This window comes from Equus asinus, chromosome 17 (genome assembly GCF_041296235.1).
Source record: "Equus asinus isolate D_3611 breed Donkey chromosome 17, EquAss-T2T_v2, whole genome shotgun sequence".
In the NCBI taxonomy this organism is placed as follows: Eukaryota; Metazoa; Chordata; class Mammalia; order Perissodactyla; family Equidae; genus Equus; species Equus asinus.
Window position 1 is genome coordinate 1671194 of NC_091806.1, and position 27968 is coordinate 1699161.

At 43.8% G+C, this 27968-nt stretch overlaps 1 protein-coding gene across 3 annotated transcripts in view; it reads right to left on the reverse strand.

Moving 5' to 3' along the window:
• Positions 1-2660: 2660 nt before the first annotated feature.
• The window catches only part of APIP (APAF1 interacting protein), a 32936-nt gene continuing 7628 nt past the window's right edge, over positions 2661-27968 (reverse strand). Inside the window, exons 1-8 of one of the 3 annotated variants that reach the window (XM_070487515.1) lie at positions 18972-19126; positions 17287-17328; positions 14319-14419; positions 9241-9289; positions 8483-8600; positions 6656-6791; positions 3571-3738; positions 2661-2983 (exon numbers count right to left, since the gene is read on the reverse strand). In XM_070487515.1, the coding sequence (XP_070343616.1) occupies positions 2884-2983; positions 3571-3738; positions 6656-6791; positions 8483-8600; positions 9241-9289; positions 14319-14416 (669 nt within the window). In that variant the 5' untranslated portion in view covers positions 14417-14419; positions 17287-17328; positions 18972-19126 and the 3' untranslated portion in view covers positions 2661-2883. Of the gene's footprint in view, positions 2984-3570; positions 3739-6655; positions 6792-8482; positions 8601-9240; positions 9290-14318; positions 14420-17286; positions 17329-18971; positions 19127-27968 lie in introns of those variants that run through there. The other 2 variants (XM_044750560.2, XM_044750559.2) reach the window with 2 other exon arrangements.

Sequence of the window (27968 nt, forward strand, 5' to 3'; positions counted from 1 at the left end):
CCCATCTGGATGTACCACGTGAAAGAAACCACCAAGCACGACACCCAGATTATCGGCTTGAGCGACTGACAGGAAGGATGGAGTTTCCCTCTGAGCTGGGGAAGACTTCAGGAATCAGGAATTCCGTTCTGGACACCGTCCTTGAGTATGAGAGGGCAAGAGAGGAGGCTGGCCCTTCCGGGAAGCATGGACCATTCACGTGGACTGCGGAGTACATGCAGGCAGGTGGGGCCCGCGCAAGTTCCCTTTGGATAGCTTCTCTTTTTTCAGTGAAAGGGCGATCAAGGTCATCAGCCAAGAGCGAGTATGCAGAGAAGAGGTGTTTGAAGTTTGAGAAGAGAACAGTTGCTGAGGAGAGGGGTTGATGACCAGACAGGGGTAACAAAGCAAAGTTCCCAGGCAGCATGAAGGCCACTTGACCTGAACGTGGCTGTTTCCCTTCAGCTACAGAAAGGCACACAGGTACAGGTGCAGTCAGAGGAGCGGGGGCACTGTGACTGAGGGTTGCCGAGTAGAACGGAACAAGAGAAGGGAAAGACAATCAGTGCTCAGTGCGTTCACTCACGCCAACCCACGGCAGGGGGAAGCGGACCGCCAGCACTGGAGAGCACCGGGGCATCGCCCTGAGGGGCACACAGCTTCATGTAGAGCAGCAGTGAAGGAAGGGAAGCAGCCAGAGGCGAGGATGTGGGGGACTCCGCTGCTCCGGGAAGCTGTTCAGTGGAGGGGTGCACTGGGATGGCAGTGTGTCAAGGAGGAAGGGAGAGAGAAGCAGCTGACAGAAAAGTGCACAACGCTTTCCAAAATCTTTGCTCTAAAGGTGCTGGATTAGCTGAAGGCAAAGTTTGTATGTGTGTGTGTCTTTGAAGATGGAAGATTATTACAGTGTGTTTTTATACTAGTACCAAGATCCAGTTACGGGGGTAAAAAATTGACAGTACAAGAGAGAAAAGGGATAAATGTGGGGATCCTTGCAGAAGCAAAGCCCTCAAGGTCAGAGGACACTGGATCCAAGGCCTAAGTGGAGTAACTGGCATTAGAACCAACCCTGCAGATGGCACAGAAGGCTGCAGGCAGGAAGGCTGTGGAAGCGTCAAGTGGGAAGGTTGGCTAGTTCTCTTTGCAATGAATCCTTTTAGTTTCTTCAAGTATGAGAGGAAGTTACCATGGGGCGGGGGGGGGGCAGAATGTCGGTGATTGGATGAAAGATAACAGTGAGGAGAAATAGTCATGAGATCGGAAAAACAAATTTACTAGGGAAATACAGGAGGTCTGTTTGGCAGTATCGAGTGCCCATCTGAGATTTGTGGTCATAAATCTCAAGTGCGATTAGTCAACACAGTTGGGTGATTTTTCCCCATCAGGCCTTGCTGCCTGGGTGCAGGTGCTCAGTGGGTGGCTTACCAAGGACTGAGGGCTGCGCCAGCTGAGTATGACGGAGAGAGTGAGACACAAGGCGGGTAAGACGTTTGTGAGGAAGTGGTGCAAATACAAGGCTGCAGTCTATGCTTCCCGGGGAAGGAAGCAAGGACATGAAAGGGGTCACGGATGATGACCAGTGGTATGATCAGGGGACTAGGAATCCGGATGAGGTTAGAGAATTGCTGGAGGGAAAGAACCAGGGTAAATGAACTCAAAGGGTAAAGATGATAAACTAAGAGAGGAGTATATGAGATTGAGATTTTGGAGATGGTACATTATTAATTTTCTCCTCAAATAAAAAAAAAGCATTAACCCAATAAAACTGTATTTATTTTTTGATGAGGAAGATTGGCCCTGAGCTAACATCTGTGCCCATTTTCCTCTATTTTGTATGTGAGGTGCTGCCACAGCATGGCTTGACGAGTGGTGTGCAGGTCCGCGCCTGGGATCTGAACCTGTGAATCCTGGGCCGCCAAAGCAGAACACATGAACTTAACCACTATGCCACCAGGTCGGCCCCCAAATAAAACTTTTATGATCAAATTAATGTTGCTTTTGGCTACATTAAAACAAGTACTTACGGGGGCCAGCCCCGTGGCTGAGTGGTTAAGTTCGTGTGCTCCACTTTGGTGGCCCAGGGTTTTGCTGGTCGGGATCCCTGGTGCAGACATGGCACCACTCATCAGGCCACGCTGAGGTGGCGTCCCACATGCCACAACCAGAAAATACAACTACGTACTGGGGGGCTTTTGGGTGGGGGGGAGAGAGAAAAGGAGGAGGAGGAAGAGAAGAAAACGTTGGCAACAGATATTAGCTCAGGTGCCAATCTTTAAAAAAAAAAACAAGCACTTTCTGATTACATCACTGGTTTGGTCAGGGTTGGTCTGGCTAGGAGAGTCTGGGTTCATATTTTGAATTTGAATTTCACAATCAATCTCCAATATAAAATGAGTGCCCTATGTTTTCTTACAGGGAGGCATTACAGCATATAGGGGAAATCCATAAAACTTTTGACATCAACATTGAAAGATATATTTGGCCTTAACTTTTCACATAAATTTCCTGCCAATATCAACAAGAAAATGCTCGTTCCATAATTAAGTGGAAATTTTCCAATGAATTCTATTATCACCAGCAACTTTAAAGAATAAGAGGAATTCTCCGGGCATGGTATAAAAAAGGAATTAATTTAAAGGAAAATATTTTGTTGTTAAGGATTTAAAAATAAACAGAAAAAGTTCATTATAAAGGTTTTATTCCACTGCATTGTCATTTAAAATTACCAGAACATAAGAAAATATCATCCAGTGTCAGAGAGAGTCAGGATGATCATCTGCATATTTAGTGACAAATTAACAGCCCTCATGGAAATTTTCAATTCATTTAAAAAAATAATCAAGTTTCATTTAAGTAATAATTAAGATAAGCGTTGTCTCTGTATATAATTAAACTTCCACTGGCTTATACAATTCCATTTTCTCCAACTGGAAGCTGTGTAGGATCCAGCCCTACTTTCTTCATTGATACGGCAATATCAAACAAATAGTCATAACACTCACACCTGTGAAAGAAAAAGCAGAAAGAACTGAAGGTTTTCAGGGAAACTGAGCTCTCTAATCCTGATAATCACACTTCTCCTCTCCATCAGGTTAATCCTGTTCCAGGTATATTTTTTTTCTCAATTCCCAGGCCAAATTTTTCTTCTTTTGCCCCCAACATTATTAAAACATGGAGGGGAATCATACTGATCATGCAACCACATATATATACATCTCAGGAAATAAAGGGGAGTTTAAAATATATTAACATAAATCTCGATTTTTCACTCTATGCCACTTTTTGCAATGAATGTGGCAAATCATCACCTAAATTGGGTTGCTTTATTCTCCCTGCCAGCCTTAAACTCCAAGAACAAGATCTGTGTTTCTTTCTTCTTTGTATCAAAGTGCACAGGGCTTTGCTAAATAATACCTTATCCAATACACAGTTCTTAATAAATGAATACATAATACAAATCAAATGTCTAGAAATAATAATGATAAACTATTTAAATTTAAACCAATAACATATGAAAAATCATACTTTATTTTAAATCCTAAAACATGCCTTGTCCTCTTTCACATTTAGAGTTCGCTGCTTTATACTCACATGGTTTTAGCCTTCTCCCACGTTTCTCCCCAGACGTACACTCCGTGCCGTCTGACTAGAACCGCGCAGGAGTCTGGGTACTCATTCATGGCTCGAGCCATTCGCTCTTTGAGGTCTTTCTCCTCAGGAGTATTCTCAACAATGGGTACAACTAACATATCATCGTATCTGTAAGACAAAAAAAAGCCATTTTTTTTCCCATTAAAACAAATAAAGGTGTTCACATGTAAAATTTAAATATTTGTCAAGTAACCAGTTAGACATGCTCTTTACATCTGGAAAGCCACTCCAAATTAGGAACAAGATGTTGCATGTTATTCTGTGTATCCTGCATAAACACTGGTATCAAAAGACGCCTTGGGAATCTCGCAGGCACTGTTCTAATCCTCAGTAAAGTGGCAGAAATTTGTATGGGATACCAAAACCTCTCAAAGAAATTATCAAGACCATACAAGCATTTCCTTGAAGCAGAGATCATCATAATATTTTTAACAGGAGATGGGAAATGACAGATCTTAGAAAGAAGATCTTAGGAAGAAGGATTAACAATTGAACTACTTATTAAGTAGGACTTTTCCAAGGATATAAAATCATTTTATTTCTGCAGGACTCAAAAGTGTCTCAGAGGCAGATAGACACAGGCATGGGTTGCAGCACTGGGATAGCAAGAACCTTCTGGAGACAACTGTTGAAGGCATGATAATATTTCCAGAACATTCTCACATCTGTGGCATTAGAATTTCTTTTACTTCTACCTTGTGAGGAGTATGCCTTCTCCTTTTTATTCACGTAATAATATTTAAGCAAATTACTTAGTTACTGGTAAAATTTAAAGTCTATCCCTGAGGTCATTTAGAACTAGTCAAAAGTCAGACATGTTTTCCTTGTCACATGAATTTCTCTTGCCTTGTTAATGTAACATCTGCTTTTTCACCACCTCTGTAAGGGCTAAATGAAAAAAAAAGTTCTAGCTAAAGTATTACCAGAAAGTGCCCCTTTAGGGCACGTATAGGCTAAGGGGCAATCATGTGTTAAGTAACTTGGCCAGCCATTATCATTAGCAGTATGGAGTTGCTCATTATCTCACTTACGTAAAACACAGGTAATTATAAAACATTTTTAATTATGGAAGGAAGGAATTGCTGGTTCAAAATCTTTCCTAATACTGGCCAGGAGAACCACAAACTTCTATTTTCCTCCACTACATACTTGGTAGTTGGACATATTTTCAAGGGCAAAATAAGACCAGAAAGCTGATTTAATCGAAGCCACCCGTTTCACAGACAGAGCACCTATCAGTTAGAGGAGGAACAGAAGTCGGGGTGTCAGGATGGTGCTGTGGCCTTCAAACAGTGTTCTTTTCTCTCCACCACAGGCATGTTGCTTGCAAAAGGGAAGACAATCATATTTAAATGTGGTAACCTCCACTGATAAGAATTAGCTATTTGAAAGGTTTTTTCCCCCTAAGATAGACTTAAAAAAAATACAGTAGAGGGGCTGCCCCCGTGGCCAAGTGGTTAAGTTCGCGCGCTCCGCTGCAGGCAGCCCAGTGTTTCGTTGGTTTGAATCGTGGGCGCGGACATGGCACGGCTCATCGAGCCACGCTGAGGCGGTGTCCCACATGCCACAGCTAGAAGGACCCACAGCTAAAAAAAAAACATACAACTATGTACTGGGGGCTTTAGGGAGGAAAAGGAAAAATAAAATCTTTAAAAAAAAAAAATACAGTAGAGAATATCAAAACCCTCCTTTCTTATTTCATCCAGCCTTCACTGCCCCTTCTTTCGAAAACTGGACTCTAGGATTCTCCCCCAATTCTGATGAAATATGACTGTTCCCTGAGCTGAAATAATGACCCTGTTACTGACTTCCCAGCCAGGCTCAACCAGAATTGCAAAGAACAGCTCAAAAAAACTTGCATTCTTTAAATTCTAAAACATTCAAAATAATATCCAAAATATGTATGTTATGATGCATAAGAAATAGCGTTTTTCCATTCATGTCCTTTTTTCCACAAAATTCCAAAGGCTGTCTACGTGCTCTGTCCCTCTACTCACCCTTTCTTCACAGGTCCTTCTCATCTATGTTACTTCTTCACCAAAGCAATCAAATGCTGATGACACTGATGGCACACGGCATGCCACTCCTTCAGGGCCCAGATGTGGAAAAGGCAACAGGGGGCTCTGCTATCTTTAGTATGTGCTCTTTCAGAATTTAAATATTTAACTTATGTAAACAGGTGTTTCACAGTGCTGAAGAATGCTTTAGGCACACGATAAATATTAACCGAAACCAAATCAATTTCTCAGCACACTAGTTTAAACATGCACACTCTGTGACATGTGGTAACAATAAGATGTTGAACACTTTGGAAAAATGACACCCTTTTCTCTAAACAAGGCAGGATCAGGCCCTTTAGGGAATCACGCAGGGTGAGGGTTCAGGAGAAAGAAGGCCAACACATTCAGATGACAGGTGGGGCCTGGACCTGAGCAGAGGACGTGTCTTCACGTTATTGGATTCTGGATTCACGGATAATTCCTACACTTCTGTGTGCTGGTGGACCGATTTGATTTTATCTAGGAGGCCTCTGTTCTATACTACCTATGCCATTTTCCATACTGAGAAATTATAAAAATACAGAGATCTACTTAATTAAAATAATTATAAAACTTTTCTAAATATAAAAATGTTTTAGAAATACTAAATTAAATCACAATGAAGTCTAAACTTTAGTCAGGGCTGAAACTCCCCGAGACAAAGAGAGAGTGAGGAGATTCTGCTCTCTGGGTTCTTCAGTAAAGGAACAGCATCTTCCCCTCTCTTTAGAAATCTCAGCCACGGTTTTTCATTTTACTCTGACAAACGTTTTGTTATTAGCGTTGCTGACAATCTACCAAGACCAAATGACGGTGGGAAGGAAGGGCAGGAGGCATCTGACTTGTGTCACTGAGAACAGATCTGCATGTATGTTAAGTGGGGTATCATTTAACAGAGACCCCGCAAGCATCTCATTAAATGCATAAAAAGATCAAAAGAAGGAAAAACGCTTTTCAAATTATTAAGTAAAAACAGAAAAAAATACCTGTAATATCCTCCCGAGGTACATTTCCTTATTCCTTTTATCATCTCTTGATGTGTAATTTTAAACTCCCGTCCTGGGAAGAGCAGGGTGGCCAAGACAGCAGCTTTCGAGTGGGTGTGAATCACCGCGCCTGCTCCTGGGGGGAGAGTGAAGGCACACGCTCGTGAAAACCAAATTACACCTTTCAGAGAAACGATACACATATGTGCGCACACACAAATACATTTACATAGTGTTACGGCATGGAATAGTAAGTCGGCAGTGGGGAGGAGGGTGGGAGGGAGGACGAGAGAAATAACGATAGACGAGTTGGAAAGCAAAATAATTAAATTTTATCCAGCATGAGGACAATCCACAATGCTTTACACATGCTCGAGAAATCTGTTAGATGGCCTGAAGTACAGCTCTAACAGTTAAGGAGATCACAATCACAATGCAAACACGACTAATGGGGATCCTGTGTGCCGGGCACTGGGCATCGCCCTTACACATGGTATCTCCCGGCATCGTCACAGCCACCACAGAGGTAAACTCTGTTCCCCCAGTTTCGGCCAGGAAATGGAGGCTCAGAGATGCTAAGCCATGTGTGCACGCTCAGAGATAGGGTGGCAGAGCTCAGATTCGAACCCAGGTCGGCGAGACTCTTAATCACAGGTTAGGCTTCACAGCACAGGCCATGTCTTGGTAACTTGAGGGATGGAAAAAAGTTTTAGGTATAGACATAATAGACTTACCTAAAAAGGATTTACAGGCTATAAAATTCAGGAATGGCTGTTTTTGCCTTGGAAGTCCACTGAGCTTCCTGCTGTGAGAGGCTGGTCCCCAAGTGCCATCCTGGCAGCAGTAGCTGCAAAGGTCCAGGAACAGGGTGGTGCGACCCCTTCCTGGAGGGGACCTCACATGGGTCCCGGGACCTCGGTGTGATGCTCAGCCTGCACGCCAGCAGTAATCTCCTATTTCACCCTCCCCTTGGCTCAACCCTCCCAGGCTGGTTTCCCACCGCCATCTCTGGGAATTACAGCAAGACTCCCACTTCGATCACGCAGTAACTGTTTCAAAAAGAGAGCGCCACACCCACTGAAGTGAAGAAAATGCCCTAATTCTCTCTCATCTGTAACTTGACTAAATGCTACTACAAGGTCTCAGAGGTGTACCTCTACCCTAGGAGTGGGAATCTGATTGGAAGTACAACATTTAGTCAGTCAAGGTGACAATTTAGTGGAGCCACACTGACCTGGGTCGAATTCTGGCCCTTATCCTCACTGGCTGTTTAATTTGGGGAAATCTCCCTGAGCCTCGGTCCTCTCATATATAAAATAGTAACAGACCTTCCCCACGGGCTGACGGGAGGGCTGAATGAGTTAACACACTTAGAGTTCCTGCACATAAAGTAGGTAATCAAGAAATGTGAACCAGAATAATAATTACTATTATTTAGGGAAGCCTACTCTGCAAACGGCCGGCCCGGCGGGCTGGTGGTTAAGACTCGGCACTGTCACCGTCACGGCCCGGGTTCCCTTCCTGGTCAGGGACCCACACTGTCACATTGTGGTGGCTGCGTGTGGCTGTGATGCTGAGAGCTCTGCCACCAGGATTTCAAATTCCAGCAGGGTCCCCCATGGCGGACAGGTTTCAGTGGAGCTTCCAGACTAGACAGACTAGGAAGAAGGACCTGGCCACCCACTTCCGAAAAAATCGGCCGTGAGAACCCTGTGAACAGCGCGGAGCCCTGTCTGACAGCGCCGGCAGCCTCAGCTCGGCGGCCCATGGGGTGCTGGCAACAACAAACTGCCAATATTCTGTATGTCACACACGTTTTCTGCCTACCTCTCATGGTGTAAGCATTCATGAAAAGAGGAGTACACTGGCTTTTCTTTAGATTCTTAGATGCTGGAGGTCCACTTAGATCCTGTTCATTTATGTCACAAACGAACATGTCTTCAGGCTATTTGCAGAGGGAGAAAAAGAAAAACGAAGGCTTATACAATATCAGTTAGAAATGTCCCCTCTCGTGTGTGCAGAACATGTGTTATACGTATGTTATCCACACACAGAGGGCTAAGATAGATGTATACATTTAACTCATATTTTAAATATTCACATATAGTTTCTCTCTCAAAATTTTTTAGCCATTTTGAGAAATAAAAAATGTTTTCTAATAAAAATATTCTCAAGAGTGTTAAAAACCTTACTTTAGAATTTGAAGACTAGAGTGATATGTAAAATTTAACACGTATGTAATCATGTTGCTGTCATTTATCAGTGTAGCTTCTCAACTCTGCCCTTGTAGTTTCACAACTATATTTCAGAGAGACTATACAAAGAAACCTTCATTCTAAGACGGGTGTTATAATTTTTTTCCCCACAGTTCATAACATAAGAGGAATTTTCTTATCCCCTGAGAAACTGAACTGGTACTCAGAAATGTTAATCTCAGCACGGTATGTTATTCTTAAAGTTAAATTATCACAATATAACCACTCTTCAAAACTAACATTTCTTTAAAAATTAATTTCATTTCACCCAACAGTAATTGAGTAGAGAAGAAAAGACATCTGAGTTTCAGGAGGACCCCTTTACCATACCTGAATCCGCTCCTTCTGCACTCCTGATGGAGCAATGTAGATTTCATTGCTGGTAACACAAAATGTAGAAATTGGTATTTATTTAACTCTAATGTTCTGCTTTTGCACAAAGTCTATCTTTGTAGTACAATCGTTATGTTCTTTACAAATCAAGTCCCACAGACAGCTGCTTGATTAAGGGTGTAGGCTGCACAGAAAGAGTACAAGTTACCACAGTGCCTTTGTACTGCCCGCAACACAGTAAAACACGGATAGCTGCTTTTGTCTTCCATGTCCTCATATATATATTTCTTTATTTCATCTTATAGTGGAAAATCAAGGGTAACCAGGCTTTCATCTGGTTAGGGAAAATAAAATTCTGAAAATGTAAGTCTTTCCCATCTTGAAGCATGAATAAGCAGGGTTTATCCTACTATACGTGAGATACAGTTATTCTAGAATCCAATCGGGGAAGATAGGCTCACCAGGAGTACACTTCTGTCTTGCAAGGAATCAGGTTAATTTTATTGTTTGAAATGCTCTTATGATAAAACATGACGTTCAGAGACCTCTGCTGGACAGTTTACTAAATTACACGTTAATACTGGGCTACCTTCTGGGTGGGACAGGATACTTCCTATTGGAAAAGCACATCTGTCTTGTGAAAATATTTGGTAATAAAGCTAGCACAATTGCAAAAGCTACAAATGTAACAGAATGGCTCTGTCTGGAGATCTCTGTTGCAGGATGTTGTGCTAAGAGATGCTACAACCCTACCATCACCACAAGGTGCCCTCAAATTTGATTTGGAAATTAAGTCCAAAATCGTCCCTAAATTCTCTTCGCTCTCAACAAGGTCCTCTGACTCATTTATCAGTTTCAGTTGCTGCCAGACGGCATTAAAGAGCTGCCACATATGTGCAAAGGAGGGAAACGCCAGCCCCTGCACACCCAGCCTCTGCCACTGAGGCATGGACACAGGGACATCAAATAATATTAACTGTTTCGCGTGAAAATGAGGATGACGGCCCAGACCGAATCAAGCTGTCAAAGCTGAGGGGACTAACCAAACTATAGACTTGCAACTGACAAAAACGTGGAGTCCACTGGTAAATTAGGGTCTAGGACACAGAAGCCTGACCATGGAGTGAGAACCAGAACACAGTGAGCTACCGGCAGGCATCTGTTTCCACGAAGTAGCCAGTGCTGTAGAGCTCTGTGCTAAGAACCAGAGAGGCCCTCCTCTGCACTCAGTGGGAACGGGCAGGGCCTTTCACACCACCACGTATCCAGACCTTCTGTCCTCGGGAACACAGAAGAAACTCTAGAATCCCGTGCGTTACACAGGCTAATCATCACCACTGGTAAGTGGGCTCGTAGGTCTTCTTGTGTGGGGAGAAATTTATGCAGCCCTGGAAACAGACCCAAATAAAGTACGAAGCAATCTGATGGTAAGTAAAATAAAATAAAACCCATTTACAAAGTAGGAAAATCCAGGGTATTTATTCTGTTTATTCAAGTGATTTGGTATGATAGGTCTGGGTTTTTTTTTGGTGAGGAAGATTGGCCCTGAAGTTAGCTCAGGGCCAATCTTCCTCTACTTTGCATATGGGACGCTGCCACAGCACAGCTTGATGAGTGGTGTCTAGGTCTGTGCCCAGGATCTGAACCTGTGAACCCTGGGCTGTTGAAGCAGAGTGCACGAACTTAACCACTGCACCACTGGACTAGCCCGCTAGGTCTGCTTTTTATTACTGCCCTTGCAAAATAGAAATCAGTTTAGACTTTTGTCAACTTTGGGTAATTAAAAGATTAGCTAAATAGGTTTTAGAAAAGACATATTTACATCCACAAAGAAGGAGATACCTGGATAAACGTACAAAGATGACAGAGCTCTTGTTTTAGGACGGAAACATGCCAGAGACTAAAAGAGAAGCGTTCACTTGGTGCCGTAAGCCACAGACAGACAGCATTTTGAATTTCAAGGTATTATTTGGAATTTATTTCTCTCTGCTCTTTCACTATGTGCTAAGTGGGAGGACAAAACCCAAGAGCTCACAACACATCCATGGTCAGTTGCTTCTGTTTTTTTCTTTTTTATTTTTTTTGAGGAAGATTAGCCCTGAGCTAACTGCTGCCAATCCTCCTCTTTTTGCTGAGGAAGACTGGCCCTGAGCTAACATCCGTGCCCCTCTTCCTCTACTTTATATGCGGGATGCCTACCACAGCATGGCGTGCCAAGTAGTGCCGTGTCTGCACGCAGGACCCTAACCGGTGAACCCCAGGCCGCCGAAGTGGAACGTGCGCACTGAACCGTTGTGCCACCGGGCCGGTCCCTCAGTTGCTTCTGTTTTTACTTACCATGGAGTCATTAAAAAAAAATCAACTGTCTTGTCTACAATATGGGTTTACTAATTTTAATTCTACGAGAGTGCAAGAGGATTACTGTGTCTGATACATACCAATATTACGCTGTGAAGGCAGGAAATGCTAAATCTGAATGGTAAGGACCCAAGCTAAACACAATGGCTGCTGAGTATCCTGGAATTGCCTTGTTTACTGTTATTTTCTTGGTCCTCCATTTCCTCCTTCCATTTAACTCTTCAAAATGTCTTAAGCTGTCTTTTATACACATCTTTTGGTACCACACATCAAAAGCATAAGCTGGAATGGTATCAGCAAATCATGGAATCAGCAAATAATTTCATACTCCCAAAGATCTTATTGTCAGTATTATTCTGGAAACATAATCTATTGGGTTTGCACTACATTCCAAATTTATTTGCTCTAAGTATCAAAGAAAACCAAACTTTCGCTAACAACATGAGAATAATATTGCTGATAAAGTTACTGACGTGGGCTTATGACTCATTTAAATATTAGGGAAAAATTAATCATTTTACTATAAAAAACCTATTTTACTCCGTAATGTAAAAATGTAACAGATTCCAAACATAGTGCCATAAAATTGTGGCTGTTTCCACCTGCGACCTCAAGGAGGTGCTCCTCACCCACTAAGAATCTAAGGAAAAAGCATTTTACACAGATGATGCAACTTTCCTATAAACTGAGGGTAGTGCTAGGAAAGCCACTTAATTTTAAAAGGTGCCAGTGAGTATTTTCTGGCGACCACATGCAATTTCAGTGCAAAGATTAGTAAAATTCTGCTAGAAAGAATACAGTCCTTTCATCATTAAAAAAACTCCTCTTGAGATTTTCAATGGCCCTTTATCTGAATTCCGCTATTTTTAACTTTGCTGTTTTTTTAAAGAGCCAGTGAAAAATGGTTACTTTAACTCAGTCTGGTAGAAAACTCTATTTCATACCTACACAAACTATTTAACTACATGCAAATAAAAAGTAGTTACCTAAAGGCAACATTTAGAATATGATTTATTATAAATAGAGCTGAAAAACCAAATTACTGGAATTCAACTCCTAAATGAATAAATGAAACAACAAATGTTATCAAAAGGACTTTGCTGTCAACAGATCAACTTGAAAGTTTTGCCAAAATAATCTGAAAGCCTGCAAAATGCTGAACGGACACGTGAGTGCTGGGTTGACGGTGAGAGGTGGTGCGCATGGACGTGCGGTGTCCCGTGGCAGCAGAGCGCGTCCCTACCTCCCTGAGGTCAGCTGTGACTAAGGCCCCTCCTGTCACCTCCCACAGCACAATTAATATTCACGAGCTACTTGGTGATTTGGAACGCGAAATTACAACTGTGTCATCTAGTGGTGTGCCGTGAAATCCTTTTGTTCAAAGTGCTCTGCTTGTATTCTGCTTTTCACTCCTTTCTGCACAACGCAGCCTCCTTGTGGGCGGCACTACATACATTCAATAGTAAATATGGAAGTGATCCAGTTTGTTAAAGAAAGATAGAAACCAAGTCACTCAGTTTACCACTCAGCCTCCAGACAGTAATATTCCTAAAACATTTCTGGAGGAAAAGCAATAATCCTCCTCCAGAAACAGTTGCGAGAACGAGATTCCACCTGTCTTTACTGTAAGTTCTTTCTCTCTTCATCCTCTTGGAGGAAAGACACCGTATCCATGTGATGAACAACTAAATACTATTCATTCCTGTTTCTACTTAAGTCCAGCACCTCGTACCTCGCCTTGGCCTCTGAGGAACACAGCCCAGCAGGTGCCGTGTCCGTTAAGAAGGATACATGCACTTAGAAAGGCCTATTGCCTTTGACTCAAGAAAATGTAGTTTTTAGGATTTTTAATGGTTTCATTTGTATTTAAGTGACTTTAAAATATGTATCTAAACCTTTGAAACGAACCCTGTCTACCGAGATGGGATCCTTTATAATTCCAGACGTATGAACATATGAACAGACAGCAGTCCCCTCTTATCCACGGGCAACAGGTTCTGAGACCCCCGTGGACGCCTGAAACCGTGGATAGTACTGAACCCTATGTATACTACACACACACCTATGAGAAGGCTTAACTTCCAAATTAGGCACAATAAGACATTAACAATAATAAGTAATAATAAAGTTGGCTTTGGGACCATTAGTAAGTAAGAAAGGGGATACCTGAACACAAGCCCTGCAATACTGGGACAGTCGATATGATCACCGAGACAGCTACTGAGTGAATAACAGGCAGGCAGCCAACACAGTGTGGACACCCCGCACACAGGGATGCGCCCTGGGAGGGATGGTGTGCAATTTCATTGCACTGCTCAGAACGGTATGCGATTCAAAACTTATGAATTGTTTATTTCCATTTTTAACATCTTCGGACCACAGTTAACCAAGGGGAACTGAAACCCCAGACAGTGAAACCCCAGGTGAGGTGGGACTAAAGGCAGCACGTTACTTAACTCTTGTACTCCAAAGACGGAGGACCAAACTATCCTGATTAGAAATTGTGGTTCTTAAATCCTGAGATATTTATGATAACTGCAACTTCTGCACACTTTCCACTCAGTTATGCAAACGACCATTTCTCCATTTAGACACTAAACGCCCTCAGTGCCACCTAGCAGTGCTCCTCACTTGTTCTCCGGACACAGCCCACGTTACGCTCTCGGCGGTCGACTTAAGTGGCGCATTCTCAGGAATGAAACCAGCCAGAGACTCACCCCCGCTTCAAGCTCACCCCTCCTCCAGTGCCGGTCACCCAGCCCAAGTGGTAAAACTGTCTGCAAAGCTCCGGGATCAGGTACCTTGGATGTTCCATGTCCTGAGAAAGAAGACAATGATGTTTACCAAGTGATGATTCTAGCTGACCTCTCTATTAAGAAGCCAATTTAAGGAAGTTTAAGAAAACCTGCCATAGAGAGGGTACAGTGAGGGAGAAAACTATTCCGAAACATACTTTATGGTTTTAACATTTAGGAAGTGGATCTACTATGTTATCTGGCAGCCTGGGATTATTGAGTGCAGGGCCATACAATCCGACACTATGGAATAGGCTGCAGGGACAAGGTGGGGAGATGCCCAGCAGCCGTTACAACGTCTCTACCGAAAGGTGGAAGCAAAACAGGCTCTGGTGCTGGAATGCACATGCTCCGGGTTGTCCAGAACATCTCTCTATGTAAAACACCTCAATCAATTAAGGCACAACATGCATATGAGATAGTCTCACGGTTGTTTGTTCATATTCTGTGTTGGTTCAATTTTATTTTTATTCTAAAATGTCCCATCTTTTTTCCATAGTGATTGGATTATTTTCTCTTATTACAAAAGCAATTAATACTCATTATGGTATATAAAGTCAAAAAAATAACATAAAAAAGCAGACACACAGAAACAACCACAACTAAGACTTACTGGCCCATTTCTATGAAGATATGTGTATACAGGAACAGACGTATATATGTTGGGATAAACATCGAGCCTTATTTTTATATAAGTCTAAACATTACTTCTTTAGGGAAAAAACCACCCAAGTTTCTCCCTCTTTTTTAAAGTTAAAATTAATGAAAACGAAAACAATAAAGAAGAAATACAATGCATTCCATTTTTGGCAATATGATATACAACCCTTACCTTGAAAACAAAGAATGCTGAATAAATTATTTAAAAAACTATTTCAAAATAAATTGCTGAGCTGGCAAGAAAGCCAGGTGTCACGGGGCCATAACAGAAATGAGAGCGAGACTACCAGGTGGGAGGTGAGCGCCAAGCCCCAATTTCCCTGAAGTCTGTGCAAGCCTCTGGCCATCTCCAGCTTCAAGTCTGACAGCAATACAAGGCACCAGGCACCGAGACAAAACCCAGGGCGTGCTCAAAAGGGGGCATCTAACAGAAACCCCACAGAAGCCTGGGAACCCAGGGCTGCACCCTCAAGATGCAGGCAGACGAGAAACAGACCCACTGTGCAGAAAAGCAGGCAAAGAAACTGAGCCATATGATTCATCCTGCCACTGGGTAAGGAGGAAAAACGTCTTTGGGTCCAAAGAGGAGTTATTATTGAACAGGCTGAATTTTCAGCTACTCATGCACCACGTAATGACATTTCAGTCAACAATGGACTGCATATATGACAGTGGCTCCCTAAGATTAGTCCCATAGAGCCTAGGTGTGTCGTAGGCCACACCATCTGGGTTTGTGTAAGTGCACTCTGCAACGTTCACACGACAACGGAACTGCCTAATGACGCGCTTCTCAGAACAGTCCCTGTGGGTGACTGTACTTAACTCGATACCTGAACTTACGATGCTTCTCCAAGTTCACTGCTAATATTTTACATATACATTTGATTTTAGGTAAGTATTATGAATGATAATTTGATGGAGTGGCCTTCAAAAAAAAATTAAGAACCAGGGAACGTTAAAATATTTTAAAGTTCTGGTTCAACGGAGGCTGAGGAGTTAACAGACACGACGTCAAAGCCACGTTACCCCATTCACTGCTTACATGACTGCTGGTCTCATTCCACTCGTCCGTAAGATGGGAACAGCGTGAGAATCAAAGTGAGATGAGACGGATATACAGCACACAGCAAGGTGTGACACAGTCAATGTTAGCTTCCTTCCCATTTTAATGAGTTAAAAATTCCTGAATTAATAATAAAGCTACGCTGATTTTTCTTATATCTGTCCTTACAAAAGGTAGCCAAAATTATTCATGGCTTGTATAATCTGCTATTTCCTCTTTTATGGATATAAACAATATTTTAATTGTATACAAAAGTAGAGCTAATGAGAAGATTTCTGCAGCTTTCCAATCCTCCACACCACCAATCTGCACAGCAAGTCCAAACATTACAGGAAACGGCCTGTCATTACGGGCCTCCCCTCCCCTGTCTCTTCCAGTCCTGAGGCACCAGAGGACCAGCCAGCTTCAGGCTGCAGGAAGAGCAACAACCAGGCAGTGGTTGTTAACAAAGTTTCATTCAGTTGTTCAAACCCACAAAATTATTATTTCAAGGTAAATAATCACTTGGCAGCGGGAACCAACAGAGATATGGTTGGTAAAAACACAGTCATTTAAATTGTCCAGAATGATGAGACCATGCATTTTAACAAAACTTGACCAGAAGGGAAGGCCATTATTTAGTTCTCCCTTGAACGTCGATCCTTTAACTCATGTCTTATTGCTACATCTGGTTTTCAATTAGAATAAGAAGTTTTTGGAAAGATGCATCTAGAGATGGGTTACAACCAACTGCTCACAGTACAAGTTCTATTCTGTGTGAGGGAGAAACATTTAACTATTTTGTATATATTAAAAACATTAAAGTCTAAAAAGTTTTTGAACCAATACCCTATTTTTCCAAATCTTCAACCTAGTCATTGTAGGGACGTGAGCTGTGACTGTCCCTGAGGCACCTGCTCACAGCCAGCGGGGGCTCTAACCCCTGCCCCGCCTTCTCGTTCCATGGAAGCACCACAGAGGCGTGCACTGCTCCAAGAGAGGCCTTCCCGGGGACTCTCGTACAAACAAAGTAAACACAGGTCAAAGATATTACTTAACCCATCAATGAACGAGGGAACCACAAAGATGTTACAACTGGTTCCAAAGAGGATTCAAAACACATGCGCACACACACAAGAACCAGGAATCCTGGATTTACAAATAAAAGCCAAACAGGACCACACCCACCTGGCAGCAGTAAGCTGAGTCGCCATAACATCACTGGCATTTCTGTGAACAATAACCATCTGCATTACTGTCAGCAGCCCACAACTTATGGAGCTGTAAAGTAGCTAAAGACGGCCCCAAGACACCTAGTAATCTTTTTTGCCCATTTCAGGCTTTCACAACTTTTCCTGACACTGGCCTCAGGGAGGGACTGGATGCAGGAAAGCCAAGCTGTCAGCGTTTCCGTCTTCAGTCTATTTCTTCCTGCACATCTGTTTCACTCTCCTCTCTGTGCATACTGGTTGTCTTCGCTTCGCCTCTACTCAAAGCCTTAATTCTCCCTTCCACCCTCACCACACTTACAAACTGTTCTTCACATCAGTTAAGCACTGACCAGACCTGGAGCCTAGCTTCCGCTTTGACCCCCACTAGCTGAGTGCCCCAAGGCAGGTCAGTGACTCTTCCTGGGTATCAGTCTCCTTATGTTAACAATCTGGATCAGTGATTCCCACACTTGCGAATTTCATGACCAGTAGTTTTGTTGTTGCTGTTTTTTTAAATTTTAGGGACTGACATAAGGTTGCCAAGTTATGACATTAATTATATTTAACCATCTACTATCACCTTCTTCAAAAACGAAAGTGCATTTTTAACATAAAAAGAGTAGGAAAGATGAAGAAAAGGTAAAAGGTAGTCTTCAGGATAAAAGGTAGTCCTTTAATTGAATGCAATTAATTTTGTGAAATTAACGTTTTCATTGTCCTTATTTTTCTTATTTTGCACCGGTTGAGGGAGAACTCTTCCAGGGACTCAGATGGGGAGGATTAAGGCTGTCTTATCCCATTTGGTCTCCTTGCCCACAATCCTCCTACCTCACCGGCTTAGCCTCACTCTACTATCAGCACTAAAACAATATACTACTTGGATCACTGAACTCCATTCCTCAAATCATTTAATGTGCAAATGCCACCTCCTTGGTCCGTTATTGAAGTCCTTCTGCATTCCTGCCCCACCTTAACTTTTCAAATACTTTCTTTCACTTTTTTACATAAACCTCGGTTCTCTTCAGCCTAGCTGTGACACTCAACCTCCAGGATGGATCTTAATGACCCCCGCCTCCTGGTAGTCAGGCCCTGGTGTATCGTCCCTTCTCCCATGGTCCCTGGCTGGTCTGTGCAACCACAGACTACGGCAGAAGTGACAGTATGTCCCTTCTGAGATTAGGCTATGGAAGACTGTAGTTTCTCTCTTGGTTGCTCTCTTTTGGATCACGTGCTCTGGGGGAAGCCAGCTGCATGTAAGGGTACTCAGACAGCCTGTGCAGAAGACCATGCAGCAAAGAACCGAGAGCTACGGCCAATAATCCTGAGGAACAGAGGACGTGCCAACCACCACGAGTGCTCTGGGAAACAGATCCTCCAGCCACAGTCAGGCCTTGACTACCACCCTATGAGAGACCCCGTACCAGCACGCCAAGCTAAACTCTCCTGGATTCCTAATCCACAGAAACTGTGTGTGACAATAAATGTTGGGTTTTAAGCCTACATTTTGGGGTACTTGTTACGCAGCAATAACTAAGACATATCTTCTTGCCAGCCAAGAACATGTCTTTTTTTCTTTGCACTGTTATTGCTCATGCTGGATCTCCAGTCGTCCCAACTCTAGCTGTCCACTCCTGCTTGTCGGCTCTACACCAGGCTGCCTACCTACTTCCCCTCTGACTCCTCCTCTCATCCTCTCGGCAAGAAGTGATCAGTCCTCCCTGGAACTCTGTGCAGAGCACGTGCTTTATGTATTTTCCCTTGGGTGCTTATTGCAGAGCCCTCTCAGCCATTCGTTCAGCAAACTTACACTGAAGGCCCTGAAGAAATAAACACAAGTAAGATCAAGTCCTTACCTTTGAGGAGCTCACAATCTAGTGAAGAAGCTAATTAACAGGAAACGACAAAGCAATATATAGTGCAAGACGGTCTAGGGCATCACGGGAGCAGAAGCTACTGGTGGGCGGGAGCAGGAGTTGGGAAAAGCTTCCCAGAGGAGATGGCCGAGCAAAGTCTTAATGAAGGACGGGGGGAGTAGGTGCGTAGGTGAAGAGGAGAAAGGGCCTTTCAGACACAGAGAACTCTCAGTAGTCGGAACTGTTGTAAGTTAGGTTCTGTGGGATGGAGGGGGAAGGGAGGGAGGGTATAAAGGTCTTCCATGCCATGCACAGGAGTTTAGACTTTATGTTATAGATGGTTGAAAACCACGAGCAGTTTTACTATTTTTTTTAACCATTATTTTTATTGGGTTATTGATAGGTTACAATCTTGTGAAATTTCACTTGTACATTAATGTTTGTCAGTCATGTTGTAGGTGCACCACTTCACCCTTTGTGCCCACCCCCCACCCCACCTTTCCCCTGGTATCCACTAAACTGTTCTTGGTCCATAGTTTTAAATTCCTCATATGAGTGGAGTCATACACAGATCATCTTTCTCTCGCTGGCTTATTTCACTTAACATAATTCTCTCAAGGTCCATCCATGTTATTGCAAATGGAATGATTTTGTTCTGTTTTGCAGCTGAGTAGTATTCCATTGTATATATGTACCACATCTTCTTTATCCATTCGTCTGTTGATGGGCACTTAGGTTGCTTCCACGTCTTGGCTATTGTAAACAGTGCTGCAATAAACATTGGGGTGCACAGGACTTTTGGGATTGCTGACTTCAAGCTCTTTGGATAAATACCCAGTAGTGGGATGGCTGGATCGTATGGTAGTTCTATTTTTAGTTTTTGGAGGAATTTCCATACTGTTTTCCATAGTGGCTGCACCAGTTTGCATTCCCACCAGCAGTGTATGAGGGTTCCTTTTTCTCCGCAACCTCTCCAACATTTGTTGCTATCAGTTTTAGATATTTTTGTCATTCTAACGGGTGTAAGGTGATATCTTAGTGTAGTTTTGATTTGCATTTCCCTGATGATCAGCAATGATGGGCATCTTTTCATGTGCCTATTGGCCATCAGTATATCTTCTTTGGAGAAATGTCTGTTTATGTCTCCAGCCCATTTTTTGATTGGGTTGTTTGATGTTTTGTGGTTGAGTTGCGAGAGTTCTTTATATATTATGGATATTAAGCCTTTGTCAGATATATGACTTGCAAATATTTTTTCCCAGTTAGTGGGTTGATTTTTTGTTTCAATCCTGTTTTCATTTGCCTTAAAGAAGCTCTTTAATCTGATGAAGTCCCATTTGTTTATTCTTTCTATTGTTTCCCTTCTCTGAGAAGGCATGGTGTCCGAAAAGATTCTTTTAATACTGATGTCAAAGAAAGCACGAGCAGTTTTACATAGAAGATGACATGATCAGATGTTGTTTCTGCAACATTTCTACAGCGGCAGTGGGGAGAAGAGACTGAAGGGTGACGACTGAGGAGGCAAAAGACCAGACCTTTAAGGAGGCTGTGGGAACATTTCAAAATGACGTTGTAAGGCAGAGACGGTGGAGGTGGATTTGGAAGATAGTTAAGAAATTAAAAAGAAAGGATGGACTTTGGGTGAGAAAACTGAAGAAAACGACGTCTTCAAGGAATTCCAAGTTTTTGGTTGGCTAAGTAGCTGAGTGGGGAGTGACGCCATTCACTGGGATGCCAGCCGTGAATATTACTGACTGCTTACACATGCCAAGCCCTTCCTGGGAGTCAGCCACGGACAAGACAAAGTCCCTGCAGTGAAGGTTACACTCTAGGGGCAGTTTAAAGAAGCAAACAGAAGAACAAACGAATAACTGAGCTGGATAAATAGAAAGAAGCAAAGAGGGAACTTAGAGAAAAACTGCAGAGATTAAACTCCCCCCCCCGCTCCAGTTTTATTGAGATATAACTGATATACGAGATCAACTTTGATTAAGGCAGTTAAGGAAGGCCTCTCTGAGCAGGTGACATTTAATCTAAGGCCTAAAGGATGAGAAACAGCCAGTGTGTGATGAACAAGTGTGTGGGCACACGCAAGGCTGGGCAGAGGAAACAGCTCGGCCCTGGAGCGAGAAAGTACTCGGCATGTTTACGGAAGAGAAAGAAGAGCAGCTGACTCGAGCAGCGTTGAAGGTGTGCCGAGAGTGACAGCAGATGAGTTTGTAGGGAACAGATCATGAAGCGATTTGAAAGCCGTGCTGATGAGAACAGACCTTCCAGAAGGGAATGGACTCACGGTAAGAGACAGGGAGAGAAACGACTTCAGAAGGTGGGAGGGGATGGAGACCCTGACAAGTGGGAGGATGGGGCTTCTTCCATTTTATGAAGTGGGAGGATGGGGTTATGTTCAGGCGGATCTGTAGGTTTTATGGTAGGAAGGTGAGGAAGTTCATATGTAATGACTTCTGTTTTCTTAAGAATAAACACAGTCTTCAGCTGAGTGAGAGCGTGGGGACCGGGCATGAAAGCTTTGAAGAGAGAATGAAAGGTGTCCACTGGCCATTTCAGGGAGCGGGACAGTGAACTACCAGGGAAACGCAGGAGGGCTGCTGGGCAGCATCAAGAGCCAATTTGAGGCTGAAATCTTGAATATGAAGTGAGGACGGGCAGCATAGCTGTGGAATTTTCTGCAGCAATGTCCAGCAGCTCAGTGCAATCACAGAGAGGATGGATGGCAGGGTTCATCAAGGGTTGGGTCTTGCTAGGTCAAGTGCATTTGTAAATCAGGTCAACCACGGCCTTGAGCAACAAGTGTTTCACTAGACAGGGTGTAGAAGCCAGATCGCAATGGGTTGGGAGGTGAATGAAACTTAGAAATTCCAAGGACTCTTGCACAAGTGTTGCTACCAAGGCTAGACAGGGAAATAGAAGGGAAACCTGGTTAATAGAGTCTTCTTTCACGTGTCAAGAGGTGAGATTAGGGAACCAGGAGAGGCAAAGGCCTAACCAACAGGCCAGTCTCTGTGCAGACAGAAGCAGCTGGGACTAGGAGGCAGGGGTCTCAGACAGGAGGAAGAGCAAAGACACAGGTAAGCATGTACGAAGACAGCCAACGAGAAGAACAGCCAGCACTTACTGAGTGCTCATTTTATGCCAGGCACTATTCTAAAGGCTTTGTTTGTGTGGACAACTTTCCTTGATCCTTATAACAACCATATAAGAATTTGTCCAAGACCAACCAGATAACAACTGGCAGAACCAAGACTTGAAGGCAGGCAGTCTGATCCTAGATGCCTAGTTCTTAGCCTTTACATTATAATGGAGGTGGGAAGAGGAAGAAACTGAATGAAGTTAAGAAGTTCAACCTAATAGCTTCTAGTTTCTCGTGATTTTGGAGGCAAGGTCATCTGCGAAGCAGGCTTGGGGAAGAGGATGAGGTGAGACGGTGAGGTTTTGGGATAGCTCCTTAGGGGACTGTGAAAGAAGCTCCCCAGAGGACTGCCATGAGGTGGTCAGGGGCTACATGCAGCAGGATACCAGGATATCTGTAGACACAAATGTATGTAGTGAGTGACCCCCTCCCCCCATCCCTTGGGGGTCTGGGAGGGAGGCATTCAAGTAAAGGCAATTGTTTATATAAAGAATGTATGGAGGATCCTTCACCACAAGCGTGTGGGGTGAAGGGGCAGTGGCTGGGCAGGGAAGGATACGGCCACGGGAATGGGTAGCGGGAGGGGAGGGTGAAGATTGACCATGAGGTCAAGGAAAACAGAGGAAAGGGTATTGGATGGCACTGCGTGGTGGCACTATCAAAAACAAACATTTTCCAGGGTTAACACACATATGAGATACTGTGACAGGTAAAGTAAGATTTAAAAAAAGCAGCCGTTCTTGGTTCATCTCCCCAACTATGCGCAGCCCCCTAAAGGGTAGGAGACATCCTCTTGATACACAGATAAACCTACCAAGTGCTTTGCTCAACACACATTGGGTGAATTAAGAGCACCTCTCTCACATGAAGAGAAGTCCTCCATCAGAGGTTACAAACCGGTACCTTACGGATGGAATCAGGCTTACGGATGGAATCAGGCTTACGGGAAGTGGGGTATTTGACCTATACAGTGCTCACACAGAATCTGAGCCAACATTCAAAAATCAGATTTCACACAAAATCGGAATTTCTAGCTTCCCTTAAAGAAGCAGAACTTAGACAAGGGGCCCACACTCCCACACAGCAAAAAGGCTGGAGTTGTGTGGCGCTGCCTCTTAAGACAGAGCACACACTGGCCCTAGGACTTCTTTGTGGACTCCAACTCGAAATCTGGGCCAATCCAAAATGCCGTATTCTCCACAAAGCCTCCTGTGAATCATCATTTGAAAGGACTTTCCCCTGCTTTTGTACTTGCAAAATACTGTGTCCTCCTCCTAAGGAACTTTGTGCTCTTTCTGCCCCCTGCCCCACCAAGTGCTCACGACTGGTCCACAGTATATGTCACTGGTGTGCATTAATAACTAAGTTTCCCCAGGGCAGGGACAGCGACTCATTCATGTTTGCATTTTTCAGAGTCCAGACTTTGTTAACATACAGTTTCTGAGTAAACGCTTTCTCTTTGAGGGAAACACTTCTTGACTTCTGTTGATCAGTTTAAGAGCCTTAAGTAACTCCTTGGGAATTTAATTTCAGAACTGTAAAACCAATTCAGAGATTACTGTTACAAGCTGAGTGTGACCTGAAAATAACAGACTCAGTGCCTGGAGAATCTTTAGGGTATCAGAAGAAAGTCCATGAAACATAAATCAATTGGCAAAGTTTCCAACAAAGAACGATAAAGTAATGGTATTGAAAGGGCTATGAAGGGAGGCAGGTAACATAATACGGGTTCAGAATAGGGTGTCTATTAATAAATACAGGGGTCTTGAAAGGGAAGGTTTTGGTGAGCAAGTATCCCAAACCCATCTCCAGTCCCGCTCTCTCCTGAGCCTGAGAGCCGTCAACACGACAATCTAGTTTCCGGCGCCCCACGCTGAATGCGTACCTCACACTCAGCACGTCCACAACAGGCGCGGCGTCAGACCGCTGCTCCTTCCGGCGCTCCTCTGATCAACCACCAGGCCGCAATCACTCCGTCAAAACCCCAGAAGGGCTTCTCGGTTCCTTGTCTCAACACACACCTCCAATCAACAACCAAACCCTCCTGACTGTACCGCCTAAATGGCTCCCTCAGGCCGCCGTCGTCTCTGCGGAGATCCCTGCCACAGCTTCCCCTCGTGTCCCCAAGCCTCTAGTCTCCAACTCCAGGAGCACCCCCAGGCCTTCGTCAGTCATCTTTTTGATTGTCTCATTGCCCTTGGTATGAAATTTGTTTGTGAGACTGACGTATCAAGCCAAGTTCTGGTGCTAGCTTTCCTTTACAGCCTCATGTATTCCCAAGTCCCACCCCCTACTTTATATTCCAATAAGACCAAACTTCTCTGTAAGAGAGAAGCCACCATGCCATGCTTTTCTCCACCCAGGAAACCCTTACTCCCATTTCACAGTTACATCTTCCTCATCTTTTAGGCCTCAGTTGACACTTTAATATCCTCCTGAGACATTCTCTAACCCATTCAAGTCTGTGTTCCTACAATACCTTGAACTTTCCCATCATAGTACAATGTCACACTGTCATACTGTCCTTATTTCTTGTGAAAATTAATACAGGGAAACCTCATTTAAAGCGGAGGCAGGAGGCCAGAGGTGCTGCTCCCAGCAGTACCACAGTCAATCACAATTCCAGGAAGGACAGTCAGTCACAGACCCCAAGAAGAATTCTCAGCAGGAGAGAACTGTCAGTTACAGGCCTCAACAGGAAAGATGTACATCGCATCTCCTGGAGGAAATCGACTGACTACCTGAGCAACTAAGCCAACAAGAACCTATCGTCACCCTGGACTCATGGTCTCCTCTAATGGAATTTCATTCAAAATGACGTCTCCCAATTTCCTCATCTTTTTCTATACAACGACATTCTCTCCTTTTCTTATTGGACTTGCCCACAGCCTTTGCTATAGCTTGCTTGTCCTAAACTGCAATTTCTCTGAAATTCCTGACTAAACCTATTTTGCTGGTAAACTAAGGACTGTTTTACTTTTTAGGGTAACTCTTACTTTTCTCTCCCACTATACAGCACGCTCTATGGGGGAAGGAACCACAAGCAGCTTGTTCTCTGTTACACCCACAAATGCCTGGCATTCACTAAATATTCGTTGAATTAACCACTTACAGTGGAACACTCCCTTTCCTTAAGGCTAAAGAAACTGTCGCCCTCAACAGTTCACAAACCTAAAACTACACTCAAACTTTATGACTTCTTGAAACTTGTCTCATTGCTCTGTTTGTTTAGAACCAGGCGCACACACCTGTAGGGGGGGCTAGCACACGCACACCTCGGTGAGTAGTGGAGCTGTGGTGACCCAGCAAGCACAGGCCCCATGGAGGTAGTACGCACCAGTCCGCTCAATTCCAGAGCCCACGGGGAGATGAGAACCTCAGGTGTTCTGAAGTTTTAAGGGAAGCCAGAAATGTTCTGAATTTTGAAATGTTGGCTCAAGTTTCTTATGAACAGTGAGTGGAGCAAACATGCCTATTCATCCAACTGTCTGTGGGCCACACTTGGTCTGAGAATTCTAGTTTTTTCTCGGACCCCTTGACTGAGGCTCTCTCGGGCTTCATTTAGATTACGCTTCACTAGGATTTATTTTGGGGGCAGTAACACGTACGCTACTGAAACATCCTGCAATGATTCTAACAGGTTGCTTCTGCTTCCCTCATCTTCCACACACACCTGCCTAAGAAGCACCTTGAGCTGCCTGTCTTGGATCCAACATCTTCTCCCTTTCCATCCAATCTTCCCTCTCCAGCACTCTGCCCTCAGAGATTCATCTTAGCTATTCCGGGGAAAGTCATTTATTCACACGAGACAGTGGGTGATGTGGACAGTGATAAAAAATGGAGCAAGATATCTCAAGGCTTCTAAAATGGAGCTGGGAGGCTGTGAAGGAAATGGGGCTTACGCATGTACACCACGTCTCTACCCAGATGGAACGGAACTTTTGAACCATACTTTACTATTGTCATCCTGACGTTCTTTGAAGAACTATGCTTTCTCCCATAGATAAGAACTTTCTGCCTTAGAGATGGCCTTAGCAACCGATCACGTATAGCCAAGTAACCAGCTGCTGCCGGCAACAATCCTAAGTTTTGCAGAGCAACCTGTGTGATTTTTCTGTTACAAACCGTCACCTCCTTTGTCTTCCATGGAACACATTTTGGGTCTCTGCCTGAACCTGGGTGTCTCCCAAATTGCAATTCTAATTGCCCAAATACCTGCTATTTGAATTGTAGTGGATTTTTCCGTGGTCGACACTTCTTGGCACAGTCGGCACAATCCAGAGCAACCGAGCCTGACCCCTGGCGCCTCCGCAGATGCAAGGAAGACACCTCCAGGAGGCCCTTGTTCTCCAGCATTCTCACCAGCGAGCCTCGAAGGTCTGGCGCTAAGTTCTCCTGGATGCAAACTTCCTACTTTCAGTCGAGGTTCAGACCAGATTTTCTTTGGGCAGATTCCCTGCTTCTGTCCTCAGTCCTCTGGGGGGAGGATTCTGTCCTCGTCTTAACTAGGCTGAGGATTTGGGTTTAAGGACATTTCCTGGTGAGTGTTACTGCAGCTTTAGTAGTTTTCCGCTTTATTTAAGTGGCCACATTCTCTTAAAATTTGAAATTCATCTGTTCTTCATCACCAATGCAGACCTCTTAATTTCTCCTGTTATCCACTGAGGGTCCTCTGACTCTGAAGAAACACTGCTCCTCCTGACCCTCTCTGGGTTGGTTTAGGTGACTGGAAACCGAGCGGAAGTGTCGGGACTGTGTCCGTGACATGCAGCAGTCTTACAGGGCCTCCCGGCAGGAGAACATACCCCGTCCCCGAGTCAGAAGGCACTTCACATGCTCATCCAGAAGGGACACAGAAAGGATTGGTTATCCTAGCACCTTGAGCAACCTGACACCACTCGGTGCTCAGTAATCTCCCAGACACGTAGCAGAGAGACCAACAGCCCATTGGTGATGTTCTGGGAAGTGGTCCTCACACACAGCACATACCTGACCCAGAACATACACCCTCCCGCCTTCATCATCAGAGAACAGCTCTCTAAATTATGAGAAACAACTGTTCTCGAACAACCATAAATTATCAGCTTCCTTCAGGAACCCCAGCTGGATTTATATTTAAAGAATATGGTCCCTCTTCTTGTAACTTTTTACCTCAATGGATCCATATTACCCAAAGATGATTTAAAATTTGCTTGGCCCCAATGGGGCTCATTTGAAATACCTAGTTTATTGGCATGCACGGTCAGAAAATAACAGATCTAAAACCAAGCAAGTGGAAGTGGGTGAACTTCTGAGATAACGTGGAACTGTAATGGCCATTCTGGGGAAGCTGCTTCAGATGAGTCCACCTTAAGGGTCTGCCTTAAAAGAGAGGATTCCAGACTTCTGGGACAAAGGAATGCATGCTTCGATTGGTATGCTGGTATGCAGGAGCTTCTAAAGACAAAAAGACTTGAAAACAACTCTAAAAAGGAGCCCTTGGCTTGCAAAAAAAAAAAAGGAAAAGAAATCCTTAGTAAAAATCTTAGGCCATCTGAGCAGGTAACTTCAACTTAATCCATCTGCTAGAAACACAATTTGGATCCAACTGTTCTCTTGAATTTCGTACCTGAGACGCGGCTAAAATTTTTAAAGATCTCTGTTTGTGTTTGTCTGTTT